This window comes from Ischnura elegans, chromosome 5, assembly GCF_921293095.1.
Source record: "Ischnura elegans chromosome 5, ioIscEleg1.1, whole genome shotgun sequence".
NCBI lineage: Eukaryota > Metazoa > Arthropoda > Insecta > Odonata > Coenagrionidae > Ischnura > Ischnura elegans.
Window position 1 is genome coordinate 128,762,176 of NC_060250.1, and position 17,933 is coordinate 128,780,108.

A 17,933-nucleotide genomic window follows, 5' to 3' on the forward strand; every position below is an offset into this window, starting at 1 on the left:
TAGTCCAAACCTTTTGGAAATATGCAAAGCCGTTTTATATTTTGGGGACGATTTGGGAGACATATCTTTTTCGTGTCCATCTCCAAACTTCCCTCCATTGCCTTTGAGACCTCAGCTGAGTCGACTGTTGTGTTTTGTGTCTCTGGATAAGAGGGTGTGAGGACAGCGGTCATTTTTAGACAATGCCTCCACTCTCTCCGGCCGGGCGTATTGTTGTGCATGCATTTCGCTACGCCCACGTACGTCTTTGGCGGACCCGTGGGCAAGTGGCGCCCCAATTACCCACGGTGGAAAAATAAAGCAAACCCCCGCGCACTCGTCATTCCGCCGACCGAGCGTGACTGGTGGCGCCGCCCTGTTAGCCGCTCCGAAAAGTAAGGATGCGTTTCGAGATATATACGTAAGGTGTAAATCATGAATCAAACGTACTGTCATTCACCACGAATTAATGTGCGTTTAAGTTGTAATCACTCACAGCGCTGATGGCAAAACGATCCGAATCTCAAGGGGCATTATACAAGGTGTGTATTTTAAGTAAAGAGAATTATTAATTCCGAGGAACTTACGTGAGGTATTAGGTACTTTTAAAAAATCCGACTGCCTTCAATGTATGCTCCCTCAGCATCACCACACTTCAGCAGACGATTTTTTCTCGCTTCGAGCGTGCCCTGAAATTGAGCAACCGGAACATTCTTCAGAGCGTGCGTGTTGACCGCTTAGACATCATCCAGGGTTCGTAGTTACTCTGCACCTGGCAAAAACATGCCATTGCGACGAACATTAACGATTCTGGAAGCTCCCTACTGCACCAATCTAGTTCTAGCAGACTTATTCATCTTCCTCAAAGTGTCGTCTACACGGGACCTGAATGCTTATTCGCGTACGCTGAAGAATATTTCAATTGTTTAATTCCAGGGAGAGTGGAGGCGAGGAAAACTCATCTGCAGATGTGGGTTGATACGGAATGAGCTTACTCTACAAACTATCAGTGTTATTTTTTTTAGCAATATTAATTACAAATTTATGTTAACAAGTCAACTTGCATTGCTGAAAATACGCACCCTTCAGTTTAGTTTGGGCCTATCACCAGTAGCGGGTACATATGGGGGCCTAAGGGGGCGCCCCCCCCCCTTGCGGGGTCGTCCGCATCGCGTAACATTGCAGAACAACAATTTTTACTATTCTATAACATAGGATGACATTGCCTTGCATATGCGTATCATAAGTTTAAATAAAAATTTCTCAAGCTCTGCATTTGAGTTAATTATTTGTCATTTCGACAAAAGTAAAGGTGGCCCAAGATATATTTTGCGCACCCCCTAGAGTTTCTTCTGTATCCGCGACGGCTTTTCACCGAAATATGCACTCTTCGTCATCTAAGATACCGGATTTTCAATTCAAACTTTTCAATGCCAATAATCTACTTTAAATATTGAGAATAAATCGATATCATTCCTTGTCGCACTGTGTACATTTCAGGAGACCAATCAGCATGCGCCCTTAATGGCAACTTAATTCAAGCTTCTGCGGGAAGATCTTAATCCTCCTCTATGAAGTACCCGAACGTGATCGACCGGTGGTGCCGCCCAGTGGCCGTTCCGTGAAGTCTAGTAAAATGGTCTGTGAGGAAGAGACGTAAGGTGGTGGTGGTTGAGAGAGGGAAGATATATCCAGGGTGGAATGCTTGGAGGAGATATTATCGAGGGACTAAAAGCCTTAACCGCACGACACTGAGTCTCAAACGAGTCCTATAAGATGATGCTAGCCGGAAGAATGTCTATTTTCAGGATCGAAACAATGAACCGTCGTTGCCGCGCGATTCTTTGAGACTGGCACAAGATCCGTTTAGGTTTTTTCGTAAGTTATCCATTGGATGCCTTTCTTTTAGAATAACAGAGTGGAAACGTTTTTATACGCAAGTTTGTCCAAAAATACATAAAATCCTGCGTTAAGTCCCGATTTACGTCATTTCATCACTTTCATATTTAAATTGAATTATAAATTCAACTTTCTACAAACAATTTTAGATTTTAGAAAAATTACTCGTACATTTTCATTCAAAATATGTGGGTACTCCACCAGATTTAGCCTAAATTAACTCTACATTCATACTTTCAAAGGATGCGATCTCAATCCCAGCCTTGCAAATAGGTAACTTCATTGTTCGGCGGTTAGTAAGTCTTTCTGAGTGCATGAACGGATTGGTGCGCCATTTATAAGAGAAAGCATGGAAACTAGAAGAGCCCTTTCGTTTCTGGGCTCATTTCTCAATCCCTTCCATTTCCTCCTGACAATCTATTCTCCCGCCTTTGGTCTTAATGAGAGAGGCCCTCGTTCGTTTGCTAAAAGAGGAAACCAAATGGTGGGTTTAAATGGAGCAGTGGAGCTCAGTTGAGTGGGATACGTCTCGTCTTCCCGATATTTGGCTTTCGAGGAAAGAAAACACGTCTTCCTTTCCATTTCGTTCTTTGAGTGAATATTTGCGAAAAAACCTCTGCTCTTTGGAATACCAACCCTCGGGGATCGAAAAAAAATAATGGCGAAGGACGATGAGAGACGACTTCGGAATCGGGGTTGATCCAAGGATTTACGAATGAACGTCTACATCTACATACTACATTGCAAGCCGCCTCAATGGGCGTGTGGCGGGGGATGTTAGAGCACCAGCCCTAAACACATACATATATTTACAAAGATATGAACAGGAGGAGTTATAGGACAGGAAATGAATTGCCGAATAAAAAATATAGGGTACCATTTAAAAAAGACATACCGCTGTTCATATCTTTGTAAATAACAAAGCTACAAGGAAGGCAATCATGCTGATCAATGTTCCCCAACGGCTAATGAACATTTGCTTGACACATTTTTGAATTTGCATCTGGACAAAAAGTTATTTCGGGTGGTCAAGATAAATGGGACACATTGTATAAAGGAAATGCTCTTGCGAGGTCCCGCTGAGCATTAATAAAATTCGTGGAGGACTACTCAGGATTTCCACCGGGTCATGTCATGATGACGATGGACGAGTCGTGCATCGAAACGTCAACCGTAATGGAGAACCTGACCCGGTGGAAATCCCGAGAAAACTTCCACCATACTACACGCCGGAAAGCCTGCGATCATTATTTATGAAATACCTTTATTGCGTGGGTGAAAAACGATTTATCTATCCCTTCGTCAAAATATCTCTCTTGCTATATCGTTTCTATCGAACCCGGGAACATGGTGGTGTTCTAATATGATGCTATTCGCACATGAAGTGCTGAGAAAAATGGCTAAAACAGGATTGGATGAAGAACTGTGGGAGTTGGTGCGAAGGTTTCCGCGGTGCGCTGGTATTGCAGGCTGCATTTATTTTCCGAGGATCATCCGAGAGGCGACTGAAATATCTAAACATCCTCATAATTTCAATCGAGAGGATAGCTACCAACTCCACAGTACGTGGAAGAGACTCTTCGCCCCATACCACTATGCTATTGGCCGCAAGGCGACCAATCAGGGAGAACATACACCACAGGGCCGCCTATATAACGGCGTCCAAAACACGGCATAATCACTTCGACCTGAAGACGCCTGCTGTAATGCAGGAGGAACTGTTGTCCCCAACGCAACCACGGCGCGGTGAAACCCGGAATATGCAGCCTACATGAGCTGTGGGAGTGTCGGGGCGCATGTTGATTGGGAATCCGATGACGTTGAGCGTCATAAATTGCGATATTTGTACACTGTTAAGCATCGCAGTCGTCTGCTCACCTTCCTTGTCTTCCTCCTCCAGCAGTGCTTCCAGCTCCAGGTCGTCGAACGTGTGTCCCAAAGTGTTGAGGATCGTCCTCACCTTCTCGTTCTCAATTTTGCCGGATTTGCCGGAGTCGAACATCTGGAACGCTCTTCGGAGCACTTTGGAGGATAAAAATTGACAGTGGATACGGTTTAGGAACCAAAAATTGATCAGCTGACATATTTTAATCGTTTCACATGCCACCGTTACCTTTTTTAATCTAATTTTCTTATAGTCTAGTCATAAGCCACCATAAACGTATGTAGCAGAGGGGAAAATGATGTGTTATGCGCCAAAGTTCACTCAAATAATGTGATTGAGCAATAGTATATTCTGCGAAATAATGGTGTTAAATTGATTAAAATAAAAAAATGGTAGCAATAAGATACATATCTAATATTTTAATGCTCTAAATAGTTGTTAGTTTAAATTATAAACGTATTTAAAAATTCTGCGATCAATATCACGAAGCTATTAGCATGTAACGTATTTTGACTCAAGTTGTCGCGTGGCATCTACCAGACTCCAAAAGAAAAAAAATATATGAAAACGAATTCCATAAATGTGACAAAACATATAATCATATTAGTTACTATTTCAGCCTCATAAAATAATAAGATACAAAGAATATGAGTTTCTTAACGATGAAAATTCGATGTGGGCAAAGAAAGAAAACTGGTAGACGCCGCGCGACCAGCGCATTGTCAAAGCAGCGCGATTCATTGTGAAGATGTTACTCACTTGCCACCTGCTCTTCGTCGAGTACCTCACACTGCTCACGCAATAGCGATGAAAGCCATCCGGCGCAGGAATTTTTGCATTTGATGGAAGAGAAAGATGAAAAAGATTAAATTAGAGAGTAGGTAGGACTACGTTGGGATGTAAATTGCTTGAGACCAGTTTTAAGCTTGAAACCACGAACTTATTGTTCGACCACATTTGCAAAAGTGAATATATGTAAACATATTTTCATGTGTTTACATTTGAGTGTGTAAATCAGCATTTTAAGTGAAAAAATGTACCATGCTCGCTCTACACCTTCATGCATGCATCTTTAAACCAGATTACTAAGTACAGAAAAATATCAGATTCATCTACACTTCAGTCACAAGAAAAATTATTTCCTCTTAATGTGGAACATGGCATTTTTTATCTGTAGCTATGTACTACAATAATGAGATACTTAAAGAGTGCCATAATGGTTCCATAATGTTACTCTGCCTGCTGAAGGATTATTTTAACCCACAGGATACTACTGGCGCTGTTGGAATGCCCGAAAATATTGAGCCAACTTTAGAGGTTTCCATTTGCCTAATACGTGGTCAAAAATGTGTGGGCGTTGAACTCCTTTTCCTAATGCCATCACGATTTTTCATTATTTGTGACCCAATTGAGCACCACCATAATTTCCCGGTATTTTTTAGGAATTTTCTTATGTTTCTTGATTACCTGCCAGAAATATTTAAGGGTTTGTAGCAATCAAATTTCTCCTTCTCCTTCAGTATTCCTATGGTTAATGAATGAGACTTATGTTTCCCCACCACTCCGTCAAAGCTCTTTATTTCCCTTAAATCCGCGTGAATTCTAACAGCACTATTATTGATCTCTAAAACAGCAGTATTCTGTATGTTTCATTTCTTCGGGGGACAAATTCTTGCTGAAAACACCTCTGAACTTCAGGTTTTATTCATTTTAGACGTAATACCTCTTTTATGGAAGCTAGAAACGGAGGAATGGCTTTGACGTTTAAATAAAATAAACAACCTACTCAGAAGCATGTATTTATTCATTCTCACTCCCAGTATAAAAATGTCAAATAATCCACACCTCTATTTCTCTCACCCATGCTATATACTTGTATACTTACACTTTACTGGCCCTTATAAAAGTGAAAAAAACTGAGCACTCATTGGCAGGTTTTTAAAATTCGGTTTCCATGGTACGTTCACCGCCATTGGCTCAAATTTTTAGGACGCATGTATTTATAGAAATATACCGTTTGTAAATCAAATCTGGTGCTAACTACTTTTCTCAAAACCTCGACTAATGGAAAGCATCCCTAACCAACCATCGTTGAGACTACGTAAATATGCTTGTTCATGTAGGCCGCACTGATCATTCCCCTTACTACTGGGCTATTTTATCTGATAGCATAACATTTGATAGCGTACAATGAGAGATCATGATCGCATATATATTTAAGAAAAAAAGAATTTGCTACCTGTTTTTCTAATAAATTTCAAATTCTTGTGAAGCTACTTCTGCTTTCTTCAGTCAAATGGCTTATATTTTAACTGGCCTTTTCTTATCCTAAATTGTCAGATAAAAACATTTTCCACAAGGATATTTGCTCGTCGCTGTGTGGGCATCGAGAAATCTAAAATGTAATATATACCTGAGCGATTCAAGAACAATATATTGCCTTCACATTATCATTATCGATATCCCTCAGAAATTGTTAAAGAAACTAATTTATTTCCACAATAGTTTACAACGTTGATAATGAACATTTAGAGCAAATTAGTATCTCTGCTGGAATTCATATCCCTTGTCAAACAAAACTCCACCATCTCCGCAAGGTTTAAAATTTATTGACGATAATCTCCTTCAAATTTTGATTGAAAAATTAACACAAAGGGATTTTTAGAATAGAACCAATAAGTCTAATGTCATACCAACAAAACTCGATTTACTTACCGGTTGTCCAACCTGTTTTCCCCTTCACATTGATCGATTCTTACAGAGAAAAGCTTAATCATAAGCGACGAGGATATATATGAATATGGATTAGACACTGCTCGGCATTAAACTTATCACACACTACCCGTTGCTATGACTTGCCTTAATCTTTTGATCGTCAGCTCCTCTTGCTACCGTACTCTGTGGAAAGTAATAAAATTGGTAACGAGTTATAATTACAATTTCAAATATTCTAGAGGTTTTGTGAGTCAAAGAAAACCGGAAGATAGAAAATCGCGTTGCGGAGCGTGCCTTGCGAGCAAAAATAAAGAGCGTTGAGCTCCTACTTGTAGAGCATCACGTGCGCAAAATGGATTGTTAATTAATAAAAAATAATAATAAATATCAAAGTATAAAATCGCTTTCATTGCGCGGCGTGTTAGTACATCTTCATTGACACTATAGCCTTGAGAGAGCTTTCTACACTATTTTAAAAGTACAAAGCACTTCACTACCAAATTTCACAAGATAAATGGCCAAAAATGCATGCTAAGATGTAGTTGAACCTAAATATGGGAGTAAAGGGATACTTGAGAAACATAACTTGCTTTCAATACTTCAGATAGAGTTATACTCGATAGGGATATTTGTATTCTATTGAGTAGATCGTTGTGAAAATAAGAGATAGGTCGCAGTTAATCCCATAGCTGTGCGAATAGACATGTTCCAGACCACCATATTATCCATTTACATAATTAATTTAAGTATACCAGGACTGGCCTTAATGATAACTTTACGGAGTCACCCCCAATGCACAAATTATGCGAAACATCCACACGGAAAACAATCAATAACCTTGACCCGGATTCGAACCCGGATCTCGTACAGGCGAATGATTTTTTTCTCTGTGGGATTTTTGCATAGTAATTATGTTAGCTCATGAACGTAGATCCGTACAATCATATTACGTGAAAGCCTCTAAATTGTTATTTATTCTTTTTACTCTGACTGTTTTATTTCTGACTCTGGAAGACAGAAAATTCAATCCGTTGTCATCTGTCAATAACTTTTGAAAAAGTTGAGCAAGATTGGAAGACCTCAAGTCACATTTCCCTAAAATCACATTGAAACTGGCCGTAAGTGCGATGTTAACATCCGATTTTCACATGTATCCGACAAAAGTGTTAAAAGGAATTCTTGAAATCACTAAATACCCTCTTGCACCTGATATTGTTATTTTAAAGAACATGACTTTGTTCAAATATTGACAAAACTCTTAGAAATCTAACATTTTCCTCGTTTACCCTATTTATCCCCCTTAGATATCACCCCCACCTGACCTCCAGGAGTGAAATTGCGACCGATGTCCGTCGTCGTGATTCGCGGTTAAATTATGTGGTCGGTCGTTCACCATCGGAGTAAATGGCGGTATTTCTTGATCGAGAAGAGGTTTCCTGTCATTCGAGACCGAAAACGCTTGCTCGCGATTGGATTTCTCCGTTATAAATGCGACACCTTAGTCAGTTGGTCTTTAGCAATAAATAAATTAAGTATGACGTTTATTCAAAACATAAATAGGAAAATATATGCAGACATCGGTAGCGACCGACATAAATATTGATTGACGCCGGTCATGACTGACATAGGTGATGAACGACGATCGGCAATTCGCGATCGGCTCACTGAAGTGAACGGTGATCACTGCATCTCTGAAATTACCAATTTGACACGTACTAGAGACCCAAGATCTTCATTTTTTTAAATGGAGAATTCATAAAGCATTGAAGACTACCCAATGGGCAGATGAGGGAGGCCATCCTATTTCAACAATGTATTTTTAATGTAGATTTTGCTATCGTTTGGAGAACAAAGAGGCTCGTATTTTCCGTATTTAATCCTTAGCATATCTCTCGAGACAAAAAAATTGACATTGTTTACGCTTTGGCAGTTGTTGATAATGTCAATAAAATCATACCGAGCGGGGGTCATTGCTTCTCAGCTTTTCCACAGATGTTTCCAAATTTTTCTTTTCATTGCTGTTATAAAATGCTCTTCTGAAAGGTCCTCCCCGAAAGAGTGAATGACCCAAAGGTCTAATGACGTCACAGACTCATGAAAAATGGTCGTCGACCCCCATGTTTATTTTCATTTTAGACTTATGAGAGAATCGACGAAGGCGGAGGACACATTTCGTCGTAACTTTCATCTGCTCAATTCTAATCTAATGACGAAATGCGATTTCTGGGAACCACACCATTTTTGCCAGAATCTTAAAATTTTTGAATTGGTTCACTTTATTTCTGTGAACTTATTAATTATTACAATAAAAGTTATTATGAGAATTAATATGGACCCAGTTTTCAAAATCTCCTCATCTGTCTCGAAAAAAATACCCATTTAAATAAGCCTGAGATGGTAAATTATTTTTTTCAAATCAATCGTAATGGTGATTATATGTTCAAGTAATTTTTTGAAAGTAATCAATGAGCCAACAATATCATTTATGCTGCAAGGAAATAGTCCTGGTCATTCAGAACCAACGGAGCGGTTGATGGTTTAACTCATTCTTTAGGTGGATACTAAATACGACTTTGAGCGTGAAAAGTATAGTGATAGTCCCAGGATGACGATTTTTCCACCATTTTACATTATTTCCTTATTAAATGAGTTAAACCACTGGGATTATACCACGAGGTACTATTTGCATGGTATTTGGAGGAGGTCACCGAAAGCTAAGATTATTCTCACCCTATGGCGCATTATAGAAGAAAGAGAGAAGAGAAAACTGGCGTCGGCATAAGCCTACTCTTAACGGAAGGCGCCAAGGGGAACGCGGCTTAACGTCCCATCCGACGGACGGAGTGTTGCGCTTGAACTGCCCGCGACAGAGTGCTCAAGTGGGGATCGGCCAGTCTCTATAAAATCTCAACCACCGTCGGGATTTGAACCTGCGCTCACGACGTAAAAATCCAACACTATAGTCAAACTACTAACCCTATCCCCCGGGTACTACTCTTCCCAGTATCAAAAACCCTTATCTATTTTCGGCGTTTGTCCACCCCCGCTTAGTCCACCCCTCGTTTCCGCACCCCCCCTTATTGCTACCCTCACCTCACCTCCATCCCTCCCTCTGCACCCCCATCCCTCCCTCTCCACCGCCATCCAATCCAAATGGGGTGGGATGCCATTGCTCGGGAAATGTGACAGTCTCTCTCCTTTTTACGAAACGGTGTTCGGACACACTCGATTCAACCTACATCTAAATGACCGATACTACATTAAAATCTTATAGCGGACAGTTATAGGCTCAACCATGTGTAACCTTTCTATCATGGAAAGTTAATGAATAAATTTATTAGGGTCACTAATACATTTTAAAAGTCTCGGTCCTGGTTTCATAAAATAGCTATGAGACATAGCAAAACACCTGACGACCCTGGTTTTATAATATAGTTATAACGTAATTTAATAACATAAGTATGTTATAAAACCCTATTCGTGCTTTTTCAAAAACATCAGTGAACCTAATGCAGTTTATTCTTTCATTTTCCACATGTTTAAAGCATACATTTGGACGAATATAAACCAGTACGATGGACGGAGAAATGCCGTGGAGGTTGATTTAGGCGCTAAAAATGTTATCCTCGGTACCCAGCATTTTCTTGAAGATATACGAGGAAGTTAGCTCATTTAGTAAAGGTTAACTGAATTCATAAGGCTTCTTTGATTGAGGGTTATATATTTTACCATTAAAAAAATGTATACATATAAATTCTCATACAACCGGATGGTAGATGTAATGCATAACTCAATTCTTCTCGTATTGTAGGCATACCAGATTGATGCTAAAATTTTATCATCGATAAAAATGTTGAAGCATACTGGTAAATATTAGTTCATGTTACTTTGTTGAATGATTTAAACAGTATTTTCTCTTTCATTGATTTCGTGGAACCCCAACTCTGTGTCTACCCTTTCATTTTTAGGTCGTTTATTGGTAGCACTGTAATATGGGATCGACAAGTATCTGCGTACTGAGCAGGAACAATGTCTATCAAAAACACTAATAGGCATAACCAAACGAGTAAAACTTGAGCACCAAACTCATCTCCAATTAATGCTTTAAACTATGTTAAACTGAAATTAATTAAGAGTAAATTAATAATATTTAAGCACATATTTAATTTTATATTATTTAAAATTAAGTTAAATCGTCAGGAAATGTTAGACAAGAAAGAAAAATAATTTTGAATTCAAAAATGCAGCCAAAAAGTTGCAAAACTGTTATGAATGCGCATATATATTTTACTTCCTTTAAAATTAATTCACACTTCTGTCTAAGTAACAATAAAAAAATAAAGGCATAAATTTTATGCACTTCGCTAAGCAAAAAAAGTCGATTCAGATGCATGCTTAACAGAACTTAGTGAAAAGTTTCATCATAATGATTTATAGAAAAACAACCCAAATGAGTAGGGATGTCCATCAATAAAGTTCTGAAAAAAATCAAACTGCAATTTTTTCATTGGCCATGCTTGAAAAAATATTTGTATTTCATTGACGTTGTGTACCACGTTGCTCTCATAAAAATATGACTCTAAAATAGATGGCACAGTTTTGGATGCCAAAAAATATATTTTGATAAATTCCCTAAAACGCCATGCAAAAATTGTTTTTTCCTGTGAGAGCATTTATTTCTTTGGAATCCATCGAAGTATCTCATACAGTTTTTTACAATGTGTTTTATTAATTTTCTTTGGTTTTAATTTTAAATAGGTTTAGAATATTCTGCTTTTAATGGGATTTTAACGTCTTTTTTATTTTGATTGTTTAGTTTTGTGTTCTGCGGATTTTTTAAGGACTTTATTTTCCCCCAAGCGAAATTTTGCTGTATTTCAATATTTATAATGGGTTGCTATTCGCTATATTTCATGTGTGTTTGTGGAAGTAAAGTTTCAGCTGAATGAATGTCTAACCATCTACAGGTATATTATTGAGCAAAATTAGATTTTTTTGCCAATCATTTTACGCGCGAGGTATTTAAATGTGTTTCTGGTGCAGTGAGTCGGACATGCGAGAAGTTTACCAGAATAATGAATACTTTGGGGGAAAATGGATGAAAAAATATATTTTTCATTAAATTATTTGCGCAATCCAGATTTATTTCAATCGTTGGCCTCCATCCGCTAAATGAAAGCGTTTTCAATACAGTCTGCAGATGTAAATAGTATTTTTCGAAGATATTTTACATTGGTTTTCAGTATTCATCCCTCTTAAATTAAGTACTGCTCAATGAGATGATATTTTTGTCACTTTTTCACCTTATATTTAATTTTATGATACTTTCGATTTTTGCAATATTTCAAATTCAGAGTAAAGTCCAAGAATTTTTCTTTCGTTGGAATCCCTTTATATTTCAACTGAGCTCTTGTGATTGACACGCGAGAGAAATAAGCGTTTCCCAAAGCCTTGAGGTGAAAACTCAAAGAAATAGAACCACTGATAGGTGTGTTTGCGTGTTAGCTCCATTCGTGTGTCAATTTAATATTTGTCGTCTCGTTTGAGAATATTTTTTATTATCAAATATTTTTATGATGATACGTTACTGCTTCGTTGTGCCCGAAAAATCCCCTGCAAGATATCTCCATGGTGATTGTGTTAATGTGGAGTGAATTAGGTTGCGAACATGTGCCATCAACACTTTTATGAGGCTGGGGAATTCAGAGTGACTTTGTTCTTACGGATGCTACTGAGGTAATTGGTTCTTGGTCTGGTGTTTTCCGAGTTTCGCCGTGTTTTTCTTTTGTTTTCTGAGACGACAGTAACACCAGCAATCGCATCTGTACCTCCAGGTGAGAGAGTTGGACTTGATAAAGCTGAAACTTGAGTGATTTGAACCTGAAGATAAAGGCGAGATTGCCCGGCGTAACTGTAGTATCAGAAGACAAAAAAATGTGGTGAAATCCATACGAGAAGTGTGATCGACTTCTTTTCACTTCCCTCGGCGCGTTGCCTTCAAAGTTTTAACGGCTCTAAGACATATTTTATTTTACGTTTCATTTTAATGCTTAATACAGACTCATTGGAGTGGGGATTTGACTAAATTTGTATATTAGAAGCCAACAACATCTCGCCTCTTTCGCGTCCTATTTGGGAATCAATTACGCATTCACTGGAAGATGAGTAAACTACGTGAAAACTCACTGAAATACATTTCCCCGGCGCCTATTCAGCAGCACCAAACGATTCTTGAAAATATGATGTGTTCTACGTCTTTTTTTTCATTTTTAGCACGATATCCGTGCAAAAAATTACAGGTAGGTAACTTTGAACATACATTTTTTTATAATTCCTCAAGACTGAGCTGGTGCAAACTCTCCGTATTCTGGCATTTTCAGGAGCTTCTTGGATGATACACCGGGTCGCAGTATTCTGTGTACTGAACGTAAATAAAACTCTCAAATGGCTTGAAAAAGACTCGAAGTTGAGCTGATCGACGCCATGAAAGAAGCAAGAAAATGAGAGCTGGAGAAAATACTTGTGTTCATCACACGTGAATGACTTCTACTAATTGGGAAGCCGATTGACCAATGACGTACGAAGTAAGGAGGAAATAAGTAGGTATAATAGCTCAAGCAAAGAGGCCACTCCTCATAAGTAGGGATCTTCTAACAGTTGCAAATAGGAGCGATGAATTATTAAAATTAAAAAGAAGTTGGTGCTTTCGCATAAATGTTTATTCACACATTTATACACAGTCGTGTAATCGACTTTTGAATCGAATTAATAATGAATCGCCTACACAAAGTTATGCCTCAAACAAGTGATGAAGTAAGGAAACGATTTATAAGGGATTACATTATTTTATTTTTTTATTTTATTCTCAAACCACCGGATACAGCTCGTATTTGCCATTTTACACCGGGGTGTTCAACAAATGTAACAATTAATCGTACACAAACGACCATGCCCTGGATCGGGGAAATCTACCCAGGCGGGACTCGAACCCGCGACCTCTTGCTTGGCAGGCGAGAACGTTACCCCGCCGCCACCGAGGCCAAATTAATGGCAGAGAGACGTGTACGATGACAGCAGCGGAGAATTAAAGGTTGGAAGCTTTCGAAATGTGGAGTTACTGGAGAATGATGAAGATGAAATGGATAGGTCGCGTGAGTAATGCGGAAGTACAAAAAGGGGTGGGATAGAATAGAAGTGTTTTGAGAACCTTGGGTAGATGACGGGACCAGATTGAGAACCTAAGTGGGGTTCTTAGAAGGAAAGCACACCAGAGCCGGCACCCAGTACTGCAACTGATACGCCCGCGCTTCCGGGGAGGGGAGTGGAATGGTAAAGAAAAAAAGGATGGAGGCGCCGCCGCGATAGGAGTCCAACGACGCCTCTGTAATAGGGATAGAAGTGGAAGGGCGGGTTAGGGAAAAACCCTCGCCGTTGTAAAAGCGACCAGGATCCACTAATAGCGAAACCATACTTTTAATGTGCCAACGATTTTGGAAGGTTTTACTATAAATAAGCAGAACCCAAAGATCAAATCGTTGGAAATGCGATGGAAGAGAGAGTATGAGGGTTCAAGGTGAATCCTTAAGGGATACAACACACCGTGGCCGGGAGCCAAGCCCGTGGCTTGTACGCCCGATCACCCGGGGGGGGGGGCGGAGAGGAAGGAAAAAGGAAAGAGGCGCCGCCGCGATGGGGGCCCGACGACGCCTCTGGGGTAGGATAGGTCCGGAAGGGATGGGACGGGGAAAAACACCTCAACGCTATAGAAGCGAAAAGGGCCCTACTATAAGCGAAACCAGTCAAAGCCATTGATGTTCTAACGATCTTGGAGGATCATTCTATGAGGAAGAATAATCCAACGATCAAATCGTTAGACATATGATGGGACATTGTAATCGGCCAAATCATGAGACGCGATGGCCTAATCGAAATTATCGTTGAAGGACAGGTGGACGGGAGGAAAGGCAGAGACAGGCCACGGGTGAAATATTAATTATAGGACATATGGTGAAGGATGTGAAGAAAAAGAATTAAGCAGATGTTAAAAGATTGGCTGATAGGAGAACTGAGTAGGGATCGATCTAAAGGTTTAAAACTACTGATGATGATACGCGTATAGCGCCTAAGAACCAAAGCTTAGCGTCCCATACGACGGACGGAGTAATGTATTAAAACTCCCACCTCGTAGCATCAAACCATGAGGGCTCGGACTACATCTCAGAAATAACTCTGCCACCGACGGGATTTGAAGGTAGAACGCAGTGTGCTGAGAATTTAGTGCTGTAGGCGCGATGCAAATCTAATCCCAAGTCAAATGCAGCGTCTTCCTAAAGGCATGTTTAATGGGACGCCTCTGCCTCGCTCGACCGTTGCATTTGGTGTCGTATTTAGTAATCGGTCGAATACTCATGTTATCACATCGATATATTCAGGGCGCATAGGTAGCGATTAGTCAAAACTTGCCATTTTTGTATGTCAAATTTGGAAATTTTATCCTTGCATTTCCTCGTTTGTTTATTTTGGTACAATTGAGTTCACCTTCTAGCAAATATTGGCAAAGATCTACTCATTTATATTCTGAAAGTTTCAACATGATATTAAAGTCATTAGTAATAAATTTGTTTACCAAAAAAAACGATATAAGACCGTTCGACAGGAAATATAGCTTCCACTTAAATAAATGTAAGGTTTGACACAATCAACACTATGACCCGATATATCACACGAGAAGCTTCTCTTAGCCACATTCTCCTGAAAAGCCAACGCGCGTACGGAACGGTATGATGACAACAATAGGCTTACCATTTTGGATAGTTCTTAGTTTCGCCGCTCGGTGTAAGTGGATGTTAGTTCTCCTCTTGGTGAGGCAGTCTTGGTTGTAGTTGATATTCCTTATGGCGTGGAGGTAACCTGTCTTGAAATCGCCACCACCACTGACTGGGTGCTCCTCAACCGGTGTGAAGACTGCGACAGAAACCACGGCAACCGACCCAAGGGGATCATCCCACCTCCCCCCCCCCACCCTCCCACGCTTTCCCCCACCCCTTCCTCCCGTTCCTTCGAAAACGACGTGATTCTCAACCCCCCACTCCACTCCCACGCGTGGCTGGAAGGAGTTACGCACCTACAACTTCTTTTTTTTTTATTTGCATTCCATCCTTGGAGAGTATGCACGGGCTAGAAACACTTCCCCTCCCCTGGAGCTGGAAGTTGCCTCGACCATGGAAGATAGCTTAGCTGGCCGTAAGATTCGGCGTGTCATTCTGATTTAAACGAACGTTCGTAGTTGAATAAATTTATCAAAGTTAAGGTATCAAGGCGATGTAGTGGAACCGTTCCACCATGCACATTTCAATGAATTTCAATGAATTTCAATTGTCGAATCTATAAAACAATTCAGGAGAAGGGTACTGAAATAAAAAGTGGATGGATTTTGTGTGAAATTATGAGTTTTATAGAATAATAAGAGAAGACGCATTGTCATTTGTTGGCGACAGTTTCGTCGGAATTCCACCAGGCATATTGAGATCGGATTACCCCTTCCTTCGACGCGGATTACCTTTTTTTACCGCGTTTTAAAAAGTCATTTCTCTGTCCGTTTTTCTTTGTCCTTTCAGGCATAATCTTGCAACTCAAATACAACCTACTCCCCGATTAGCTGTCGACTTGAAATTTTATGTACTTACAGATTAGAAACAGAAGACGCATTACCCCATACTTAGTTTTAGAGGCAGTATGAGCCACCGTTTTCTGCAGTTGACATTAGTATTAATCGTTCAGTAACATCAACTACACCATAGAACAGCACGGTGTTTTGTCCACGTAATAAGACACAGCAGTTACGTGGAAATCATTATGGAAGGAATAATCGATGGAAAAGTCTTCAAAGGAAGACCAAAGGAAAAATATCAATAGGACAGAAGAGGAAGGGTACGGAAAAGAAGAGCTTCAGGGAGGTAATTGAACTAGATTGGAAGAGATTGGGCATGTAAAACAGACATTAACGCTCAAGCCTTGGCCGTAAAAGGAGAGAGAGATCGGAAAACGGGGGCAGGGGCCTGGAGGGGAGTGAGGGCTAAACGAGCATTAGTCATAGGTACACGACATCCAGGATTGGAGGAACACTTTACGTCAAAATCGTGGGCAAATTTTGATGATTAAATAAGCCATGAGTTTCCACAAATTTGTTGACGAAAGTACTTATCCAATTATTCCAAGTGAAATTATAATTTTAATTATAATTTTCCGTACTGCTCTGAAAATAGTAGGGCCCCGTATTTGCACCTGTCATTAAGTGAAATTGGTGAGTGGGTGAGTATACATTCAATTTTTACAGGTTCTACCCGAACATAATTTCCTCCCTCTCATTAAGACTCCCTATCCGACCAGACCCTCCTAAGAAACCTTCTCTCCTCCAAGCTGTCCATGCGATACTGTGTTACATATTCCGGCACAGAATGAAAGGATTACTTACGTAGTGGTTTTAATTTGGAGGTGCTTTTTCATCGGATTTTCCCTTCTTTTGACACAGATTATCTTTTCTACCACGTTTTTAAAAAGTCACTTCTTAGTCTGTTTTCTCCCAGGCATCATCTTGCGACTCAAATACTCCCCGATTAGCTTCTCGACTTGAAATTTTATGTGCTGATCAGAAACAGATTACAATGCATCATTAAGTTATAAGTACGTAGATTTAGAGTCAGTACGAGCCACCCTTTTCTACAGTTAACATTAGTATTAATCGTTCAGTGACGGCAAAATTTACAACGATTTGATTCTTCGCAGCGAAATAAAGGACCAAGTGGCGCCACGGGAAACGCATTCCATTTCACATCAGAAAATTTCACGTTCAAATATGAGCAATATCCTCGATTTTCCTTATATTTTTCAGGAAATACCTCAGAAGTGATCAGTGCTAATTTTATTCATTTTTTTAATTGAGTTTGTTTTCTTTCTCTTGATCTCCATTTTTAACGTTGATTAGAGTCTTGAAGTGTAGGTCTTTAAGAATTGAATTCAAAATTGTTGGCCAGCGTTTCGGTTTCATATTTTTATACCTTCATCAGGACTATGAATATGATTACCTTAATTTGTTACATGAAGGCATGAGGTGTTATTATAATTTTTTTACAATTATAAAAAATTAAAGTAATTTGATGGAAATTTTATTTTATTAAAAATGTATAATTAAAAGAATTCATTTTTTATACTCTTTGTTGCTTAAGAATCCATTTTCCATGTATATGGTTTTCGATCCTGTATTATGTAGGTATCTATAAGTGGCGAGTCTGCATTCCGTGTTTCTCTAGCCTCCCATTTCCTCCTTCTGTCCCCACCCCACTGCACTTCTTCCTCCACCCGCGCGCGTTCCGAACCGAAATTTAAAAAAAAAACACCCTTTCCTCCGAACCCCCCTCCCACACTTCCTCCCCCACCCACGCTCCAGAGCAACTCA

General features: G+C 39.6%; 1 protein-coding gene across 2 annotated transcripts in view; it reads right to left on the reverse strand.

Moving 5' to 3' along the window:
* LOC124159552 (troponin C-like) overlaps positions 1-15,461 on the reverse strand; it is a 33,721-nt gene extending 18,260 nt beyond the window's left edge. The window contains exons 1-4 of one of the 2 annotated variants that reach the window (XM_046535432.1): positions 15,281-15,461; positions 6,623-6,661; positions 4,523-4,553; positions 3,757-3,900 (exon numbers count right to left, since the gene is read on the reverse strand). In XM_046535432.1, coding sequence (XP_046391388.1) covers positions 3,757-3,900; positions 4,523-4,553; positions 6,623-6,661; positions 15,281-15,283 — 217 coding nt within the window. In that variant the 5' untranslated portion in view covers positions 15,284-15,461. The remainder of the gene's footprint in view (positions 1-3,756; positions 3,901-4,522; positions 4,554-6,622; positions 6,662-15,280) is intronic. The other variant, XM_046535433.1, reaches the window with a different exon arrangement.
* Between the last annotated feature and the right edge of the window lie 2,472 nt (positions 15,462-17,933).